Consider the following 17768-nt stretch of genomic DNA (forward strand, 5'->3'; position numbering starts at 1 on the left):
GGAAATTTCTTGATTTTCCTGTGAGGTTTTCAAACTGCTTTTGCTTATTGCAGGTCCAGAGGTGATGGACAGTTTTCCTTATTTGACCACCGTAACAATAATACTCTATCATTTCCTGTTTCTGACTAGAAATCTTACCTTTGTTCACTAGGGCTCCACATATCTTTTGTCTCTGGCTGCCATGAGACTTGCTCTCATCTTTGTTTTTTACCACTTTGAGTCTGCATCTCACTCTGTTGAGTCTTCTCTTTCTCTCTTTATGATGCCTGTCCTTTCCAGACCTTGTTTAAAATGTGCAGCGTTGAAGTTCAGTAGTTGTTGATGTGGATTCTTAGCCAGCATCTGTGGAAATATTTCTCCTCATCTTCCATCTTTCTATCTCCCCACTCCTGCTCTCTCTTTCTCTGTCTCTCTCTTCGCCCTCCCCCCACTGTGCACACTAAGTGCCCAGATGTTAGGCTGTTGCACGTTGTTTCCTAACTCTTAAAGGATTGTCCTTCTATTTGTTTTCTCTGTCACTCTTTCTTTCTTTGCTTGTTTGCATGTGTGGCAGTTAGGATTATTTCTCTTAATCCTTCTTCAGTTTCACTAATGATTTTCTCAGAGGTGTGTGGTGTCCTGATGAGCCCATTGAAGAATTCTCACCTTTGACCTCAGGAGTTTGTTTTCTTCCATTTTTATTTTACAGTTTTTGAGACTTTCCGTGTTTTTGCTGAACCTCCCCATCTTTGCACCCATGCTGTGCACTTTCCCAGATGATGTTCTAACACTTCACTCATGGTCCTTACAAGCCCAGTCTGGACTTCCTAGATCCAGTCATCTCCGAGACTGGTGTCTGGATTAGCTAATAGGAATTTTTCATCTTGGTGGTTTTGGTATGTCCTATAATGTTTTAATCCAGTGTTCTATGTGGGACCAGCACATTAGGCTAGACTGCAGTAGTAATTCTTCCTTCTTGGATGTGGGCCCTTCTCTGCTTTTGCCCATAGGTATTGTGGCTCACTCAGTACCGGTAGCCATCAGCTGAAATAAATGGGGTTCCCTTGATGGGATATGCAGCACAGGCTTTCAATTCCTGCAGTGGTAGGCTGTTGGGACCTGGTGCTGAGTGTGGGCTCTGGGATGCCGAAGAGTTTTCTACCATGCTCAGACCGGGCCCTTTACTGAGTACCTGCACCCCAGAGGGGATGTCCCTCCACTTCATGGGATCCCATCAGTAGACTGCTAGTGGTTTTCCTTGATTACTAAGTGATTGGTGGAATGGGCACATGCTCTATCTCCCTGGTCCACCCAGAGTGCTAGGCCGACTGGTCTATGCTGACTGTAGAAGGCCTGGCTTCAGAGGTGCGCCAACTCTAGGTCATTGTCCCTGGTCTTGCTCTTGAGTGGAAGAGAAATCCATTTGTGCTTGATGTCACTTCAGTGTCCTGTGTTCCAGAGGGTTCCTTGTCTCTTTTTTGGTGAAGAAATGCATGACCCTAGCCCCATCAGAGAAACTGTGGATTTTGCCCTGTAGACTAGACACAGGACCATATCCTGCCCTGGCCCCCCAAAGCTGACTGTGGTGGCCTTGGCCAAGCAAGTTATGTGGGGAAATGTGCCATGGTTGCAAGTATGAACCCAATGATAACCATGCTATCTGACCTGGCTGTGTTCTCCCTAATGTTACATTCAATATTTCCAAGTGAGTTGGGTGATTAAGGTTCTAGCTAGCTATGAATTGCTGGCGATTTCTCTGGGGGAGAAGGTGTACACTGCCTGCTCCTTGGGAAAAGGCAACAGTGGTAATTCCCGGATAGGAAGGCCCTTTTTTGTTTTCACTTGTTTACCATGTTTCTTTGTTCCAGTTATTCTTCAGCTTGATTTCTTCTATTTCCATCTTAGCACCAACTGAACAGGACTGTTACCAGGGTGATGGACACGGTTACCGAGGGACAGCATCAACCACGGTCACAGGAAGGAAATGTCAATCTTGGCTGTCTATGACACCACACAAGCACTCGAGGACCCCAGACAACTACCCAGATGGGTATGTGTTTGATTTTCTCCCAGAAGAGAAGCAACATCTGACTGAAACTGCTGTTCCCAGAGCTCTGTTTCAAGCTCACTGCTTGGGAACATAATTCCCTTGGTCCAAAGTGTGAGGCAGAATGTGAAGGAAACTAGCTTTGGAGCCAACATTCTGCGACAAGACACAGTAGAGAAAGGCCGTCATGCCTGAGTCATGTTGTAGAAACACATGATACACATGGATGGAGGTACCCAGAGTACATGAATGGAAAGGTCAAGAGAACAAATGAAACACTTAGGAACAGTACCTGGCCATGGCACCACTGGCGATCAGTCCAATCTGCTATGTTTTGTAGAAATACACTATACACACAAATAGTACACTACCAGACCACCACCCTCACTATAGATCCATGCAATCTTTGAATGATGCAATTCTATCTTTCCAGCCTCCAACCACCAAGAAGAGTTTATGTTTGCCAGTTTTACCAAGGGATTGAAGTCCAGATTTGAACCTCACTCAGGTACACACACACATACACACACATACACACACACACTGCCGTAGCCAAACACAGTGGGTCTTTAGCGTTAGTGGTCTGAACAGATATGAGGTGCTAGGACACAAGGCAGAAAAGCAGAAGGGCACGTTGGAGGCAGAAGTATACAGGTGCTGAGAAGTACAAAGGCTGAGCACATGGACAAAAGCAACTGTCTGACTGGACCAGCCTTTGTGCCATCAAAGACAGTACAATATTTAGAAGTGTTTTTACCTGTTGGACTAAGGACAGCCTAGCAGTGAGCTCATTTGCAATGAAAAGTAGATGTGGGCAACCCCATCAATGCCCTGACTTTCTTCCTAGAGCCCCATGGTAAGAGGAAGAAGGGAAATTAGAGAAATTAGTAACATTCAACGTGAAAGGAAACAGTTGAACATTTGAGTAGTAATTTAGTGAAATAAAAGGTGCTGGGTGCCCCTGAAGACTCTCCCTCCTTTGGTGACCTGTATTATTTTGCATTAATAGTGGCCTGGTGAGGAACTACTGCAGGAATCCAGATGATTCTGGACGCCCTTGGTGTTACACCACTGATCCGAGCGTCAGGTGGGAGTACTGCAACCTGACACAGTGCTCAGAGGGCCCAGTTCCCAGTGAAGAGGCTCCTACTGAACGGGGTAAGAAATCTCTGACATCCACCCCCTTAGGACATTGGGAGGAATCAAGATGGAATGTCATCTTCATGTATAAGATTTCTATGTGAAAAGTGTCTTTGGGTGCTGCTGGAGGGTATTCCCTGTAGAAGGAGACCTCAGGGCTCCTGCTGGGGGAAGCCAAAGCTGTGATTCATGGCACAATGTGGGGGAGGACAGGTTTGAACACTTGTGTAAATCCTTCAGGGCCCTTTCCTTACTGCTCACCTGGGCTTGAAGCTGAAGATGCTAGAGTCCATCCACGGATCTATCGGGTGCCATATGCTTTCTGTTCAGAGCTTCTACCTGAGCATTGATAGCAATTCCTTTCAACTCCTCTATGTCTGGAAATTTCTTCATTTTTCTTTGAGGTTTTCAAACTACTTTTGCTTCTTTCAGGGTATGTGTTTGATTTTACCCCACAAGAGAAGCAATATCTGACTGAAATTGCTATTCCCAATAGCAACTATGATGAACAGTTCTCTTTATTTGATCACCATAAAGATTATGCTCCATCAGCACCTATTTCTGACTAGGAGTCTTATTTTTGTTCAATAGGGTTCCATAGTTCTTATCTCTGGCTGCCATTAGACTTGCTCTCATCTTTACATTTTAGCACATGGACTCTGCTTCTGTGATGAGTCTTCTCTCCCTCTAAGTTTTGTGCTTGGCCTTCCTGAGCTCCTGAATATGTAGAGAGTCAATGATCAGTAGTTTGTTTTAGCCGATTCTTAGCCACTGTCTGCTGAAATATTTCTCCTTCATCTTCTATCTCTCTTCCCACCTTCTCTCTCTCTTTCTTTCCCTCCCTTGCCATTGTGCACACTAACTGTCCATATGTTAGGTCATTCCATGTTGTTTCCTAATTCTGGAAGTATTGTCCTTCTGTTTGTTTTCTCTGTCACTTTTTTTTTTGTTTGTTTGTTTGTTTGTTTGCATGTGTGCCAGATAGGAGTATTTCTCTTAACCCATCTTCAGGTTCACAGATGATTAGCTCAGTGGTGTTTAGTCCTCTGATGAGCCCATTGAGAGAATTCTTACCTCTGACCTCATGAGTTTGGTTTCTACCATTTTCATTTTATGCTTTTTGAGACTTTATGTGTCTTTTCTGAACCTCCCTTTCATTGCACACATGGTCTCTACTTTCCCAGATGGTCTTCTAACACTTCATTCACATTACCCTTACAATCCCAGTCTGGGGCTTCCAAGATCCAGTCATCTCTAAGATTTAATTAGCCAATAGGGATTTTTCTCTTTGCTGTGTTGCTATAACCAGTAATGCTTTAATCCAATGCTGGATGTGTGACTAGCACCTGAGGCTGGACTGCAATTGGTATTCTTCCTACCTCAATGGGGGCCCTCTTCTGCTTTTGCCCATAGGTAGTGTAGGTCACTGAACCCATGTAGCCAAGAGCTAAAATGAATGGGGTTCCCTTGACAGGATGTGTAGCACAGGCTTTCAATTTCAGCAGTGGTGGGCTGCTGGGACTTGGTGCTAATAGTGGGCTGTGGGGTGCTGAAGAGTTTTCTCCATGTTGCTAACCCATGCTCATATTAGAATCTTCACTGAGTGCCTGCACAACAGAGGGGGATGTCCCTCTACTTCATGGGCCCCCATCAGTAAACTGTTGTTGGTTGTCCTTGAATGCTCAGTGATTGCTGGAAGCAGGCACATGCTCTGTCTCCCTGGTCCACCCATGTCTGAGGCAGACTGTGTGAAGCTGGGCTGTGGAAGGCCTGGTTTCAGAAGGCTCTGGGTCCTACCCCTCTAGGTCACTGTACCTGGGCTGGACCTTGAGTGGAAGAGAATTTGACCTGTGCTTGGTGCCACTGCAGTGTCCTGAGTGCCAGAGGGTTCCTTGTTTCTCCTCCAAGGAAGATGATGTTTGATTCTAGCCCCATCAGAGAAACTGTGGATTTGGGCCAGTACACTAGACACAGGACCATTTCCTGCACCACACCCCAGAAGCTGACTGTGTTGTCCCAAGCAAGTGATGTGGTGAATTGTGGAAAGGTTTAAAGTATGAACCAAGTGATAGCCATGCTGTCTGACTTGGCCATGTTCTCCCTGCAATTTAAATTCAGTATTTCCAAGCAAGTTGGGTGATTAAGTTTCTAGCATGTTATGAATTACTGGTGGTTTCTCTGGGGGAGGAGTTGTATATCTGCTTCTTCCTAGGGAAAAGGAACAGTGGTAATTCCTGGCGAGGAAAGTCCTTTTTTGTTTTCAATTGCTTGTCATGTTTCTCTGTTCCGGGTATTCTTCAGCTTGGTTTCTTCTACTTACATTGTAGCACCAACTGAGCAGGACTGTTACGAGGGTGACGGGCATGGTTACCAAGGTACAGCATCAACCACGGTCACAGGAAGGAAATGTCAATCTTGGCTGTCTATGACCCCACACCAGCACTCAAGGACCCCAGCCAACTACCCAAATGGGTATGTGTTTGACTTTACCCCACATGAGAAGCAACATCTGACTGAAATTGCTATTTCCAGAGCTCTGTTTCAAGTTCACAGCTTAGGACCACAATTCCCTTGGTCCAAAGTGTGAGGCAGAATGTGCACAAACATACCTTTGGAGCCAGTGTTCTGAGAAGACACATTAGAGACTGGCTGTCATGCCTGAGCCATTTTGTAGAAACATGTGATACACATGGATGTAGGTGCCCAGGGCATATGTATGGAAAGGTCAGAAAAATAAATGAACAAACACTTAGGAACAGTACCGGGCCATGGCCCACACTACATATCCATGAAATCTTCGAACCATGCAATTCTATCATTCCAGCCTTCAACCACAAAGGAGAGTTTGTGTTTGCCACTTTTACCTGGGATTTCAATTCATTATTTGAACCACACTCTGACACAGACACATAGACACAGAAAATTATACCCCCCCAACCCCCCCTCCCACAAACTGCCTTAGCCTAACATACTGGGTCTGTAGCAGTAGTGATCTGAATGGATATCAGGTGCTAAGACACGAGGAGCAAAAGCAGGAGGGCAGGTGGGAGGCAGAAGTATACAGGTGCTGAAAAGTACAAAGGTCAAGCACATGGACAGAAGCATCTGCCTGACCAGACCAGCCTTTGTGCCATCAAAGAGGGTAAAATATATAGAAAACGTGTTTGTACCTGTTGGACAAAGGACAGCCTAGGACTGAGCTCCTTCACAATGGGAAATAGATGTTGTCAGTCCCATCAGTCTGGTGGATTTCTTCCTAGAGCCCCATGGAAAAAGGAAGAAAGGAAATTAGAGAAATCAGTAATATTCAATGTGAAAGGAAACAGTTGAACAGTTGAGTAGTAATTTAGTGAAATAAAGGGTGCTGGGTGCCCCTGAAGACACTCTTTCCTTTGGTGACCTGTATTATTTGACATTGACAGTGGCTTGGTGAGGAACTACTGCAGGAATCCAGATGGTGCTGGACGCCCTTGGTGTTATACCACTGATCCGAGTGTCAGGTGGGAGTACTGCAACCTGACACAGTGCTCAGAGGGCCCAGTTCCCAGTGAAGAGGCTCCTACTGAGCAGGGTAAGAAATTTCTGACATCTACCTCCTTAGGACATCAGGAGGAATCAAGATGGAAAATCTTGCTGATGCACAAGCTATGTTAAAAGTGTGTTTGGGTGCTTCTGGAGGGTCTTCCCTGTGGAAGGAGGCCATGGCGTTGCCCTCAGGGGGTCCAGAGATGTGATTGGTGGCACAATATGGGTGATGGCTGATTTGAACACTTCTGCAAATCCTCCAAAACCCTTTCCTTACCATTCACCTTGGCCTGAAGCTGTGGCATCAACCTTCCCATCTGGTGCCATATTCCTTCTCTCCAGAGCTTTACGTGAGCTTTGGTAGCAATGTCTTGCAGCTTCAGTACATCCAGAATTTCCTGATTTTCCTTTCAGGATTTCTAACTAGTTTTTCTTGATTCAGGTCCAGAGGTGATGGAAAGTTCTTTTTAATTGACCACTGTAAAGATGATACTCCATCATCCCCTGTTTCTGACTAGGAGTCTTGTATTTGTTCCCTAGGTTTTCATGTTACTTTTGTCTCTGGCTGCCATGAGACTTGCTCTCATCTTTGCTTTTTACCATTTTGAGTCTGCATCTCACTCTGTTAAGTCTTCTCTTCCTCTCTTTATGGTGCCTGGCCTTTCTGGACCTCATTGAAAATGTGGAGAATTGAGGTTCAGTAGTTTGTTGAGGTGGATTCTTAGCCAGCATCTTGTGGAAGTATTTCTTCTTCATCTTCCATCTCTCTATCTCTCCAATCCTCTCTCTCTCTTTCTATCTCATTGCCCTCCCCTACTGTGAACACTAAGTGCCCAGATGTTAGGCCATTGCGTGTTGTTTCCTAACTCTTAAGGGATTGTCTTTTTGTTTGTTTTCTTTTCTTTCTTTTTTTTTTTTTTTTATTAAATCATAGCTGTATACATTAAAGCAATCATAGGTGTGGTCCCACCAATCACCCTCCCTTCACCGGTCCTCTCCCTCCCCTCTCCTCCCTCTCCTCATTCCCCATATTTTTGGGCTATAATTGCACTATAGCTTTCATATGAAAGCTATAAATTAGTTTCATAGTAGGACTGAGTACATTGGATAGTTTTTCTTCCATTCTTGAGATACTTTGCTATGAAGAATATGTTCCAACTCCACCCACGTAAACATGAAGGAGGTAAAGTCTCCATCTTTCTTTAAGGCTGCATAATATTCCATGGTATACATATACCACAATTTATTGATCCATTTGTGGATCACTGGGCACTTGGGCTTCTTCCATGACCTAGCAATTATGAATTGGGCTGCAATAAACCTTCTGGTACAATGTTGTAATGTGATTTTGGTCTTCTGGATATATACCTAGTAGAGGAATTGTAGGAGCAAATGGCAGGTCTATGTTTAGTTCTCTAAGTGTTCTCCAAACATCTTTCCAAAGGGGTGTATTAGTTTACATTCTCACCAGCAGTATAGAAATGTTCTGTTTTCTCCACATCCACGCCACCATCTCTGGTTTTGGGATTTTTTGATGTGGGCTAATCTTACTGGAGTTAGATGATATCTCAAAGTAGTTTTGATTTGCATTTCTCTGGTGATTAATGATGATCAGCATTTAACTGTCTTCTTCAGAGAAGTTTCTCTTCACGTCCCTTGCCCACCCTGAAGTCCTTCTGTTTGTTTTCTTTGTAACTTTTTCTTTGTTTGCATGTGTGGCAGTTACAAGTATTTTTCTTAACCCATTTTTAGCTTCACTGATGATTTTCTCAAAAGTGTGTAGTTGCTTGATGAGCCCATTGATAGAATTCTCACCACCAACCTCATGAGTTTGGTTTCTACCATGTTCATTTTACACTTTTTGAGACTTTCTGTGTCTTTGCTGAACCTCCACATCATTGCACACATGCTGTGCACTTTCCCAGTTGATATTCTAACACTTCACTCATGATAACCTTACAAGCCCACTCTGGACTTCCTAGATTCAGTCCTCTCTGAGACTGGTGTCTTGATTAGCCAATGGAATTTTTCTTCTTGGAGGTTTTGGTGTGTGCTGTAATGTTTTAATCCAATGCTCTATGTGGGACCAGCACATTGGCTAGACTGCAGTAGGTATTCTTCTTGGATGTGGGCCCCCCTCTGCTTTTGCCCATAGGTGTTGTGGCTCACTGAGTCCAGATATCCAGCAGCTGAAATAAATGGGGTTCCCTTGATGGGACGTGCAGTGCAGGCTTTCAATTCCTACAGTAGTGGGCTGTTGGGACCTGGTGCTGAGTGTGGGCTCTGGGATGCTGAAGAGTTTTCTCCATGTTGCTAAACCATGCTCAGACTGGAGCCTTCACTGAGGGCCTGTGCCCCAGAGGTGGTTGTCCCTCCACTTCGTGGGATCCCATCAGTAGACTGCTATTGGTTTTCTTTGAATGCTCAGTGACTGGTGGAAGCAGGCACATGCTCTATCTCCCTGGTCCACTCAGAGTGCTAGGCAGACTGGGCTACACCGGACTGTAGAAGGCCTGGCTTTGGAGGTGCTCCATCTCTAGGTCATTGTCCCTGGTCTTGGTCTCGAGTGGAAGAGAAGTCGACTTGTGTTTGGTGTCATTGCAGTGTCCTGGGTGCCAGAGGGTTCCTTGTCTTTCCTCTGGGGAAGATGAAGTTTGACTCTAGCCCCGTCAGAGAAATTGTGGATTTTGGCCTGTAGTCTAGACACAGGACCATATCCTGCCCCATACTCCCTTGGCCAAGCAAGTGATGTGTGGAAATGTGCCAAGGTTTCAAGTATGGACCCAGTGATAACCATGCTATCTGACTTGGCCGTGTTCTCCCTGAATGTTACATTCAGTATTTCCAAGAAGTTGAGTGATTAAAGTTCTAGTATGCTATGAATTGCTGGCAGTTTCAATGGGGAGGAGCTATACATATGCCTGCTCCTAGGGAAAAGACAACAGTGGTAATTCCCAGAGAGGAAGGTCCTTTTCTGTATTCAATTGTTTACCATGTTTCTCTGTTCTGGTTATTCTTCAGCTTGGTTTCTTTTATTTCCATCTTAGCACCAACTGAACAGGACTGTTACCAGGGTGATGGACATGGTTACCGAGGGACAGCATCAACCACGGTCACAGGAAGGAAATGTCAATCTTGGTTGTCTATGACACCACACAAGCACTCGAGGACCCCAGACAACTACCCAGATGGGTAAGTGTTTGATTTTCCTCCACAAGAGAAGCAACATCTGACTGAAACTGCTATTTGCAGAGCTCTGTTTCATGTTCACTGCTCAGGAACATAATTCCCTTGGTCCAAAGTGTGAGGCAGAATGTGAAGGAAACTAGCTTTGGAGCCAACATTCTGCGACAAGATACAGTAGAGAAAGGCTGTCATGCCTGAGTCATGTTGTAGAAACACATGATACACATGGATGGAGGTACCCAGGGTACATGAATGGAAAGGTCAGGAGAACAAATGAAACACTTAGGAACAGTACCTGGCCATGGCACCACTGGCGATCAGTCCAATCTGCTATGTTTTGTAGAAACACACTATACACACAAATAGTACACTACCAGATCACGACCCCCACTACAGATCCATGCAATCTTTGAATGATGCAATTCTATCTTTCCAGCCTCCTCCACCAAGAAGAGTTTATATTTGCCAGTTTTACCAAGGGTTTGAAGTCCAGATTTGAACCTCACTCAGGCACACACACACACACACACAGCCTTAGCCAAACACACTGGATTTTTTTTTTTTTTGAGACAGAAGCCTCAAGGTATTCCCCTGGGTAGAGTGCCATGGCATCACAGCTCACAGCAACCTCCAACTCCTGGGCTCAAGCGAGTCTCCTGCATCAGCCTCCCAAGTCGCTGGGACCACAGGTGCCCGCCACAATGCCCGGCTATTTTTTGGTTGTAGCCATCATTGTTTTGGTGGGCCCGGGCTGGATTTGAACCCTCCACCTTAGGTGTATGTGACTGGCACCTTAGCCACTTGAGCCACAGGTGCTGAGCCCACACTGAGTCTTTAGCGTTAGTGGTCTAAACAGATATGAGGTGCTAGGACACAAGGCAGAAAAGCAGAAGGGCACATTGGAGGCAGAAGTATACAGGTGCTGAGAAGTACAAAGGCTGAGCACATGGACAAAAGCACCTGTCTGACCGGACCAGCATTTGTGCCATCAAAGACAGTATAATATTTAGAAGTGTTTTTACCTGTTGGACTAAGGACAGCCTAGCAGTGAGCTCATTTGCAATGGAAAGTAGATGTAGGCAACCCCGTTAATCCCCTGGCTTTCTTCCTAGAGCCCCATGGTAAGAGGAAGAAGGGAAATTAGAAAAATCAGTGACACTCAGCGGGAAAGGCAATGGGTGAACCGTAGAGTAGTCATTCAGTGAAAGAAGAGGGGCTGGGTACCCTTGAGCCCTTTGCCACACTGGGTGACCTGTGTGATTTTGGCATTGGCAGAGGCTTGGTGAGGAACTACTGCAGGAATCCAGATGATTCTGGACGCCCTTGGTGTTACACCACTGATCCGAGCATCAGGTGGGAGTATTGCAACCTGACACAGTGCTCAGAGACCCCAGTTCCCAGTGAAGAGGCTCCTACCGAACAGGGTAAGAAATCTCTGACATCCACCTTCTTAGGATGTTGGGAGGAATTGAGATGGAAAGTCTTCCCCATGTACAAGATTTCCATGTGAAAAGTGTCTTTGGGTGCTGCTGGAGGGTATTCCCTGTGGAAGGAGGCCTCAGGGCTCCCACTGGGGGAATCCTGTGCTGTAGTTGGTGGCACAATGCGGGTGATGTCAGGTATGGACACTTGTGCAAATCCTCCAGGGCCTTTTCCTTACTGCCCACCTTGGCATGAAGCTGGAGATGCTAGAGTCTATCCACGTGTCCATCTGCTGCCATGTGTCTTCTTCTTCTCTCTCTCTCTCCCCCCCATTGTGCACACTAAGTGCCCAAATATTAGGCCATAGTTTTGAAGTTTTGTTCTTCTGTTTGTTTTCTCTGTCACCCTTTTTTTCCCCATTTGTTTGTGTGCGTGCCAGTTAGAAGTATTTCTCTTAAGCCAGCTTCAGGTTCACTACTGATTTCCTCAGTCTTGTATAGTCCCCTGATTAGCCCATGGAGAGAATTCTCACCTCCAACCTCATGTGTTTCATTTCTACCATTTTCATTTTATGCTTTTTGAGAGTTTCCATGTCTTTGCTGAACCTCCCCATCATTGCACAAGTGCTGTTTACTTTCCGAGATGATCGTCTAACCTTTCACTCACGATAACCTTACATGCCCAGTCTAGACTTTCTAGATTGTCATCTCCAAGTCTGGTGTCTTGATTAGCCAATAAGGAATTTCCTTTTGGCCGTTTTGGTGTGTCCTATAATGTTTTAATCCAATGCTCGACATATGACTAGCACATTAGGCTAGACTGGAGTAGTTATTCTTCTTACTTGGATATGGGCCCTTTTCTGCTTTTGCCCATAGGTAGTGTGGCTCACTGAGTCCTGGTAGCGAGCAGCTGAAATGAATGGGGGTCCCAGGACAGGTTGTGCATCACAGGCTTTCAATTCCTGCATTGGTGGGCTGCTGGAACCCAGTGCTGAGAGTGCGCTCTGGGGTGCTGAAGAGTTTTCTGCATGTTGATAAACCTTGCTCAGATCAGAGCCTTCCCTGAGGATCCCCACCACAGAGGGGATGTCCCTCCACTTCATGGGCCCCCACCAGTAGGCTGTTGTTGGTTGTTCTTCAATGCTTAGTGTTTGGTGGAAGCAGGTAAATACTCTGTCTCCCAGGTGCACCCATAGTCCTAGGCAGACTGTGCACTCTGGTCTGTGGAAGGCCTGGTTTTGGACAGCTCTTGGTCCTACCCCACTAGGTCACTGTCCCTGGGCTGGGCCTTGAGTGGAAGAGAAGTCTACTTGTGCTTTGTGCCACTGCAGCATCTCAGTGCCAAAGGGTTCCTTGTCTCTCCTCTGGGGAAGATGATGTTTGGTGCTAGCCCTCTCTGGGAAACTGTAGATTTTTCCCTTCAGAGTTGATGTAGGATCATTTCCTGCCCCATGCCTCGGAAGCAGAGTGTGTTGGCCTTGCCCGAGCAAGTGATGTGGGGAAATGTGCCAGGCTTTCGAGTATGAACCCAATGATAGCCTTGCTGTCTGACTTGGCCGTGTTCTTCCAGAATTTGACATACAGTATTTCCAAGTGAATTAGGTGATTAAGGTTCTAGCATACTATGAATTACTGCTGGTTTCTCTGGGGAAGAGCTGTACATCTGCTTCTTCCTAGGGAAAAGGCAACAGTGGTAATTCCCAGAGAGGAAGGTACTTTTTTTGTATTCAATTGCTTACCATGTTTCTCTATTCTGGGTATTCTTCAGCTTGGTTTCTTTTATTTCCATCTTAGCACCAACTGAGCAGGACTGTTACAAGGGTGACGGACACGGTTACCGAGGTAGAGCATCAACCACGGTCACAGGAAGGAAATGTCAGTCTTGGCTGTCTATGACACCACACAAGCACTCGAGGACCCCAGCCAACTACCCAAATGGGTATGTGTTTGATTTTCTCCCATAAGATAAGCAACATCTGACTGAAACTGCTGTTCCCAGAGATCCATTTCAAGTTCATTGCTTAGGCCCACCATTCCCTTGGGTCCAGAGTGTGAGGTAAAATGTCCAGGAACCTAACTTTGGAGGTAACATTCTGAGAGGGACTTATTGTCATGCCTGAGTCATTTTGTAGAAACAAAATGTGATACTCCTGGATAGAGGTACCCAGGGCACATAAATGGAAAGGTCAGAAGAATAAATGAACAAACACTTAGGAACAGTATCAGGCCACAGGCCCCATTATAGATCCATGCAGTCTTTCAACCATGCAATTCTATCATTCCAGCCTCCAACCTACAAGAAGAATTTGTGTTTGCCAAATGTATCTAGGGTTTGAAGTGAAGATGTGAACCACGCTCAGACACACACACACACACACACATACACACAATCACACTGACTCAGTCATACCCAGTGGGTTTTTGGCACAAGTGGTCTAAATGGATATCAGGTGCTAGGATATGAGGACCAAAGCAAGAAAGCAAGTGGGAATCAGAAGGATACAGGTGCTGAGAAATACAAAGGCTGAGCACATGGACAAAAGCATGAGTTTGAGTGGACCAGCATTTGTGTCATCAAGGAGGATGAAATATACAGAAAAAGTGTTTTCACCTGTTGGGCAAAAGACAGCCTAGTATTGAGCTATGGCAATGGGAAACAGATGATGTCAAGCCCATCAGTCCCCTGGCTTTCTTTCTAGAGCCCCATGGTAAGAGGAAGAAGGGAAATTACAGAAATCAGTGACATTCAATGTGAAAGGCAATGGGTGAACAGTTGTTTTGTAATTTAGTGACACAAAAGGTGCTAGGTGCCCCTGAAGACATTCCCTCCCTTGGTGACCTGTATGATTTTGGCATTGGCAGAGGCTTGGTGAGGAACTACTGCAGGAATCCAGATGGTGCTGGAGGCCCTTGGTGTTACACCACTGATCCGAGCGTCAGGTGGGAGTACTGCAACCTGACACAGTGCTCAGAGACCCCAGTTCCCAGTGAAGAGGCTCCGACTGAACAGGGTAAGAAATCTCTGACATCCACCTCCTTAGGACATCAAGAGGAATCGAGATGGCATACCTACCTGATGCACAAGCCTTCCGTGTTAAAAGCATGTTCGGGTGCTGCTGGAGGGTCTTCCCTGTGGAAGGAGGCCATGACATTGCCCTCAGGGGAGCCAGAGCTGTGATTGGTGGCACAGTGTGGGTGGCGGCGGCAGATTTGAACACTTGTGCCAATCCTCCGGGGCCTTTTCCTTACTGCTCACCTTGGCATGAGGCTGGAGATGCTAGAGGCCATCCACGTGTGCCTTGGGTGCCGTAGGCCTTCTTTCCAGAGCTTCACCTGAGCATTGCTGAAAGGTAGCAATGCCTTTCAGCTCCTCTACATCTGGAAATTTCTTGATTTTCCTGTGAGGTTTTCAAACTGGTTTTGCTTATTGCAGGTCCAGAGGTGATGGACAGTTTTCTTTATTTGACCACTTAAAGATGATACTCCATCATGTCCTGTTTCTGACTAGGAGTCTTACCTCTGTTCCCTAGGGTTCCATATTTCTTTTTTTCTCTGGCTGCCATGGGACTTTCTCTCTTCTTTGCCTTTTAACACTTTGACTCTGCAACTCACTCTGTTGAGTTTTCTTTTCCTCTATTTATGGTGCCTGGCCTTTCCTGAGCTCCTTGAATATGTGGAGCATTGATATTCAGTAGTTTGTTTCAGTAAATTCTTTCTGGTATCTTTTGAAATATTTTTTCTTCATCTTCCCTATCTCTGTGCATTCCCCCACCCGTCCCATCCCTGCCTGCCACCTCACCCTCTCTCTCCTACAGTTTGCAGACTACATGCCCAGATGTTAGGCCATTGCATGTTGTTTCCTAACTCTTGAAGGATGGTTTTTGTTTTCTTTGTAGCTCTGTTTTTTATTTGGTTTTTGTGTCAGTTTGGAATATTTCTCTTAACCCATCTTCAGGTTCACTGACGATTTGCTCCGTGGTGTGCTGTAGTCCCCTAATGATCCCATGGTGAGATTTTTCAACTCTGACCTCATCAGTTTGGTTTCTAGCATTTTCATTTTATGATTTTTTGAGACTTTTCACGTCTCTGCTGCATCTGCCCATCATTCCATACATGCTGTCTACTTTCCTAGAAGATCTTCTAACACTTCACTCATGTTTACCTTACAATCCTAGTCTTGGAATTCCTAGATCTAGTCCTCTCTGAGACTGATGAGATAGTCAGTCCTCTCTAGGACTTAGACTTCTCTAAGCCAATAGAGATTTTTCTACTTGGCTATTTTGGCATGCCTTGTAATGTTTTAATCCAATGCTGGACATGTGACTAGCACGTTAGGCTAGACTGCAGTAGATATTCTTCTTGGATGTGGGCCCTCCTCTTCTTTTGCCCATAGGTAGTGTGGCTCCCTGAGTCCACGTAGCAAGCAGCTGAAATATGTGGGCCCACAGGCCAGGATGTGCAGCACAGGTTTTTAATTCCTTCAGTGGTGGGCTGCTGGGCCCTGGTGCTGAGAGTGGCATCTTGGGTACTGAAAAGTTTTCTCCATTTTGCTAAGCTATGCTCAGATCATAACCTTCAATGAGTGCTTGCACCACAGAGGGTATGTCTCCCTCCACTTCATGGCCCCCATTAGTATACTGCTGTTGGTTGTCATTGAATGCTCAGTGGTTGCTCAATGTTCTAGGTCTTCCCACACCTTAAGATTGGCTTTGCCCCTGATCAGTTTTTACTGAGTATCTTTTTTTGTACTTTCTATTTCTTCTCATAGAATTTCTGTTGGGTGGGCCTTCAGTGAATGAGCAATATATTTCTATGCTATTTAAATGCACAATCTTTCCCTATGAATTTTCTTTGTCCATTCTTTTTTTTTCTGAGACAGAGCCTCAAGCTGCCCCCCTGGGTAGAGTGCCGTGGCATTACAGCTCACAGCAACCTCCAACTCCTGGGCTCAAGCAAGTCTCCTGCCTCTGCCTCCCAAGTAGCTGGGACCACAGGTGCCCGCCACAACACCCAGCTATTTTTTGGTTGCAGCCATCATTGTTGTTTGGCGGGTCCGGGCTGGGGATTCGAACCTGCCACCCTAGGTGTACGTGGCTGGCGCCCCAGCCGGTTGAGCCACAGGCGCAGAGCCTTCTTTGTCCATTCTTGAGGAGATAATTATTTTTCACTGTATGCCACCCTCAGCAACCATGAATTTTGGTTGCCGTACACAGAAGATCATTTTCTGTCACCTTCCCCAGAAGCTTAAGGCTTTGGCTTTTTTCAGAAAATGGTCCGGGAAAATGTTTCAACATTTCAAGTATTACCTCTATTAAGAGATATGTTCTGTGACTTCGTTACTTTTCCCTCATATTTTAAATTTAATATTTTGAGGAATACTGGTTTAAGTTCTAGAATGCTATTAATTTATTGGTTTTTTAATGGGTGAGTCCTGTCCATATAATTGTTACTCTGGAAAAGAGAACAGTGCTAATTCAAATAAACTAATTTAACAGTTTTTCTATAAATTCCTTCTCATATTTCTCTGTCAGTCATTTTTCAGCTTATTTTTTTTTCTGTCTTAACTTTAATAGCACCTGACCACAATCCTGTGTTCCGAAAATGTTTCCTGAGTGATACACAGAGTTACCAAGTTGAAGCATCAACTAATTTCATAGGAGTGTCATCCAAGTTCAAAATATAGAAGCTCCATCTGAGCAAGGTAAAAAAGTCTGGGGTCATTTATCTACATATTTGTATTTTGGCATGAAAAGAGATGGAAAAATCTTCCTTATTTGGAAGGCTTCCGTTTTCTTTGGGTACTGTTGGAGGGTCTTCCAAGTGGACAGAGGCCTCGGCACTCCCCTTTGGAGAGCCAGAGGTGTGATTAGTGGCACAATGTGGGTGATGGGAGATTTGAACACTTGTGCAAATCCTCCAGGGCCTTTTCCTTACCACTCACCTTGATGTGAAGGTAGAGATGCTACAGTCCATCCACGCTTCCATGTGCTGCCATATGTCTTCTGTCCAGAGCTTCATCTGGGCATTGGTAGCAGGAGCCTGTTGCTGGTGAAGCCTTTCAGCTTCTGTATGTCTGTGAAAATTCTTATTTTGCTTTTTTAAAATAGTAATTTTGCTGTATTGAGAATCTGAGATACTTTTATTTATTTAACACCTCTAAAGATGGTACTCCATTATGTTGTGTTTCTGTCTTTGTTCCTACATGTTCAATATTTCCTTTTATTGGCTGCCTTTATGAATTTCTCTCAACTTTGCTTCCCAGCACTTTGACCATGGTGCATCTAGCTGTGCTTAATGTTTTTTATAGATATTGTGCTTGGTGTTTTCCCAGCCTCTTAGATTTGGGGATTATTGATTTTATCTTTTATGAAATCTTAGCCATCTAGGTGTGAAAATGTTGTCCTGGTGGGGAGTAGGCATGTCTGAGCATGGCCAAACCCTTGAGGGTTGCATGGGTGCCTGTGGAGGCC

General features: G+C 45.2%; 1 protein-coding gene across 1 annotated transcript in view; it reads left to right on the forward strand.

The window, feature by feature from the left end:
• Positions 1–16981, forward strand: part of LOC105887235 (apolipoprotein(a)-like) — a 30924-nt gene extending 13943 nt beyond the window's left edge. Inside the window, exons 3-10 of the mRNA XM_023514640.1 lie at positions 3036–3184; positions 5494–5638; positions 6589–6737; positions 9739–9883; positions 11153–11301; positions 13093–13237; positions 14161–14309; positions 16872–16981. Coding sequence (XP_023370408.1) covers positions 3036–3184; positions 5494–5638; positions 6589–6737; positions 9739–9883; positions 11153–11301; positions 13093–13237; positions 14161–14309; positions 16872–16981 — 1141 coding nt within the window. The remainder of the gene's footprint in view (positions 1–3035; positions 3185–5493; positions 5639–6588; positions 6738–9738; positions 9884–11152; positions 11302–13092; positions 13238–14160; positions 14310–16871) is intronic.
• The last annotated feature ends 787 nt before the right edge of the window (positions 16982–17768 follow it).

The sequence above is a fragment of the Otolemur garnettii genome, unplaced genomic scaffold (genome assembly GCF_000181295.1).
Source record: "Otolemur garnettii isolate 467f Iridium unplaced genomic scaffold, OtoGar3 scaffold00056, whole genome shotgun sequence".
Taxonomy (NCBI): domain Eukaryota; kingdom Metazoa; phylum Chordata; class Mammalia; order Primates; family Galagidae; genus Otolemur; species Otolemur garnettii.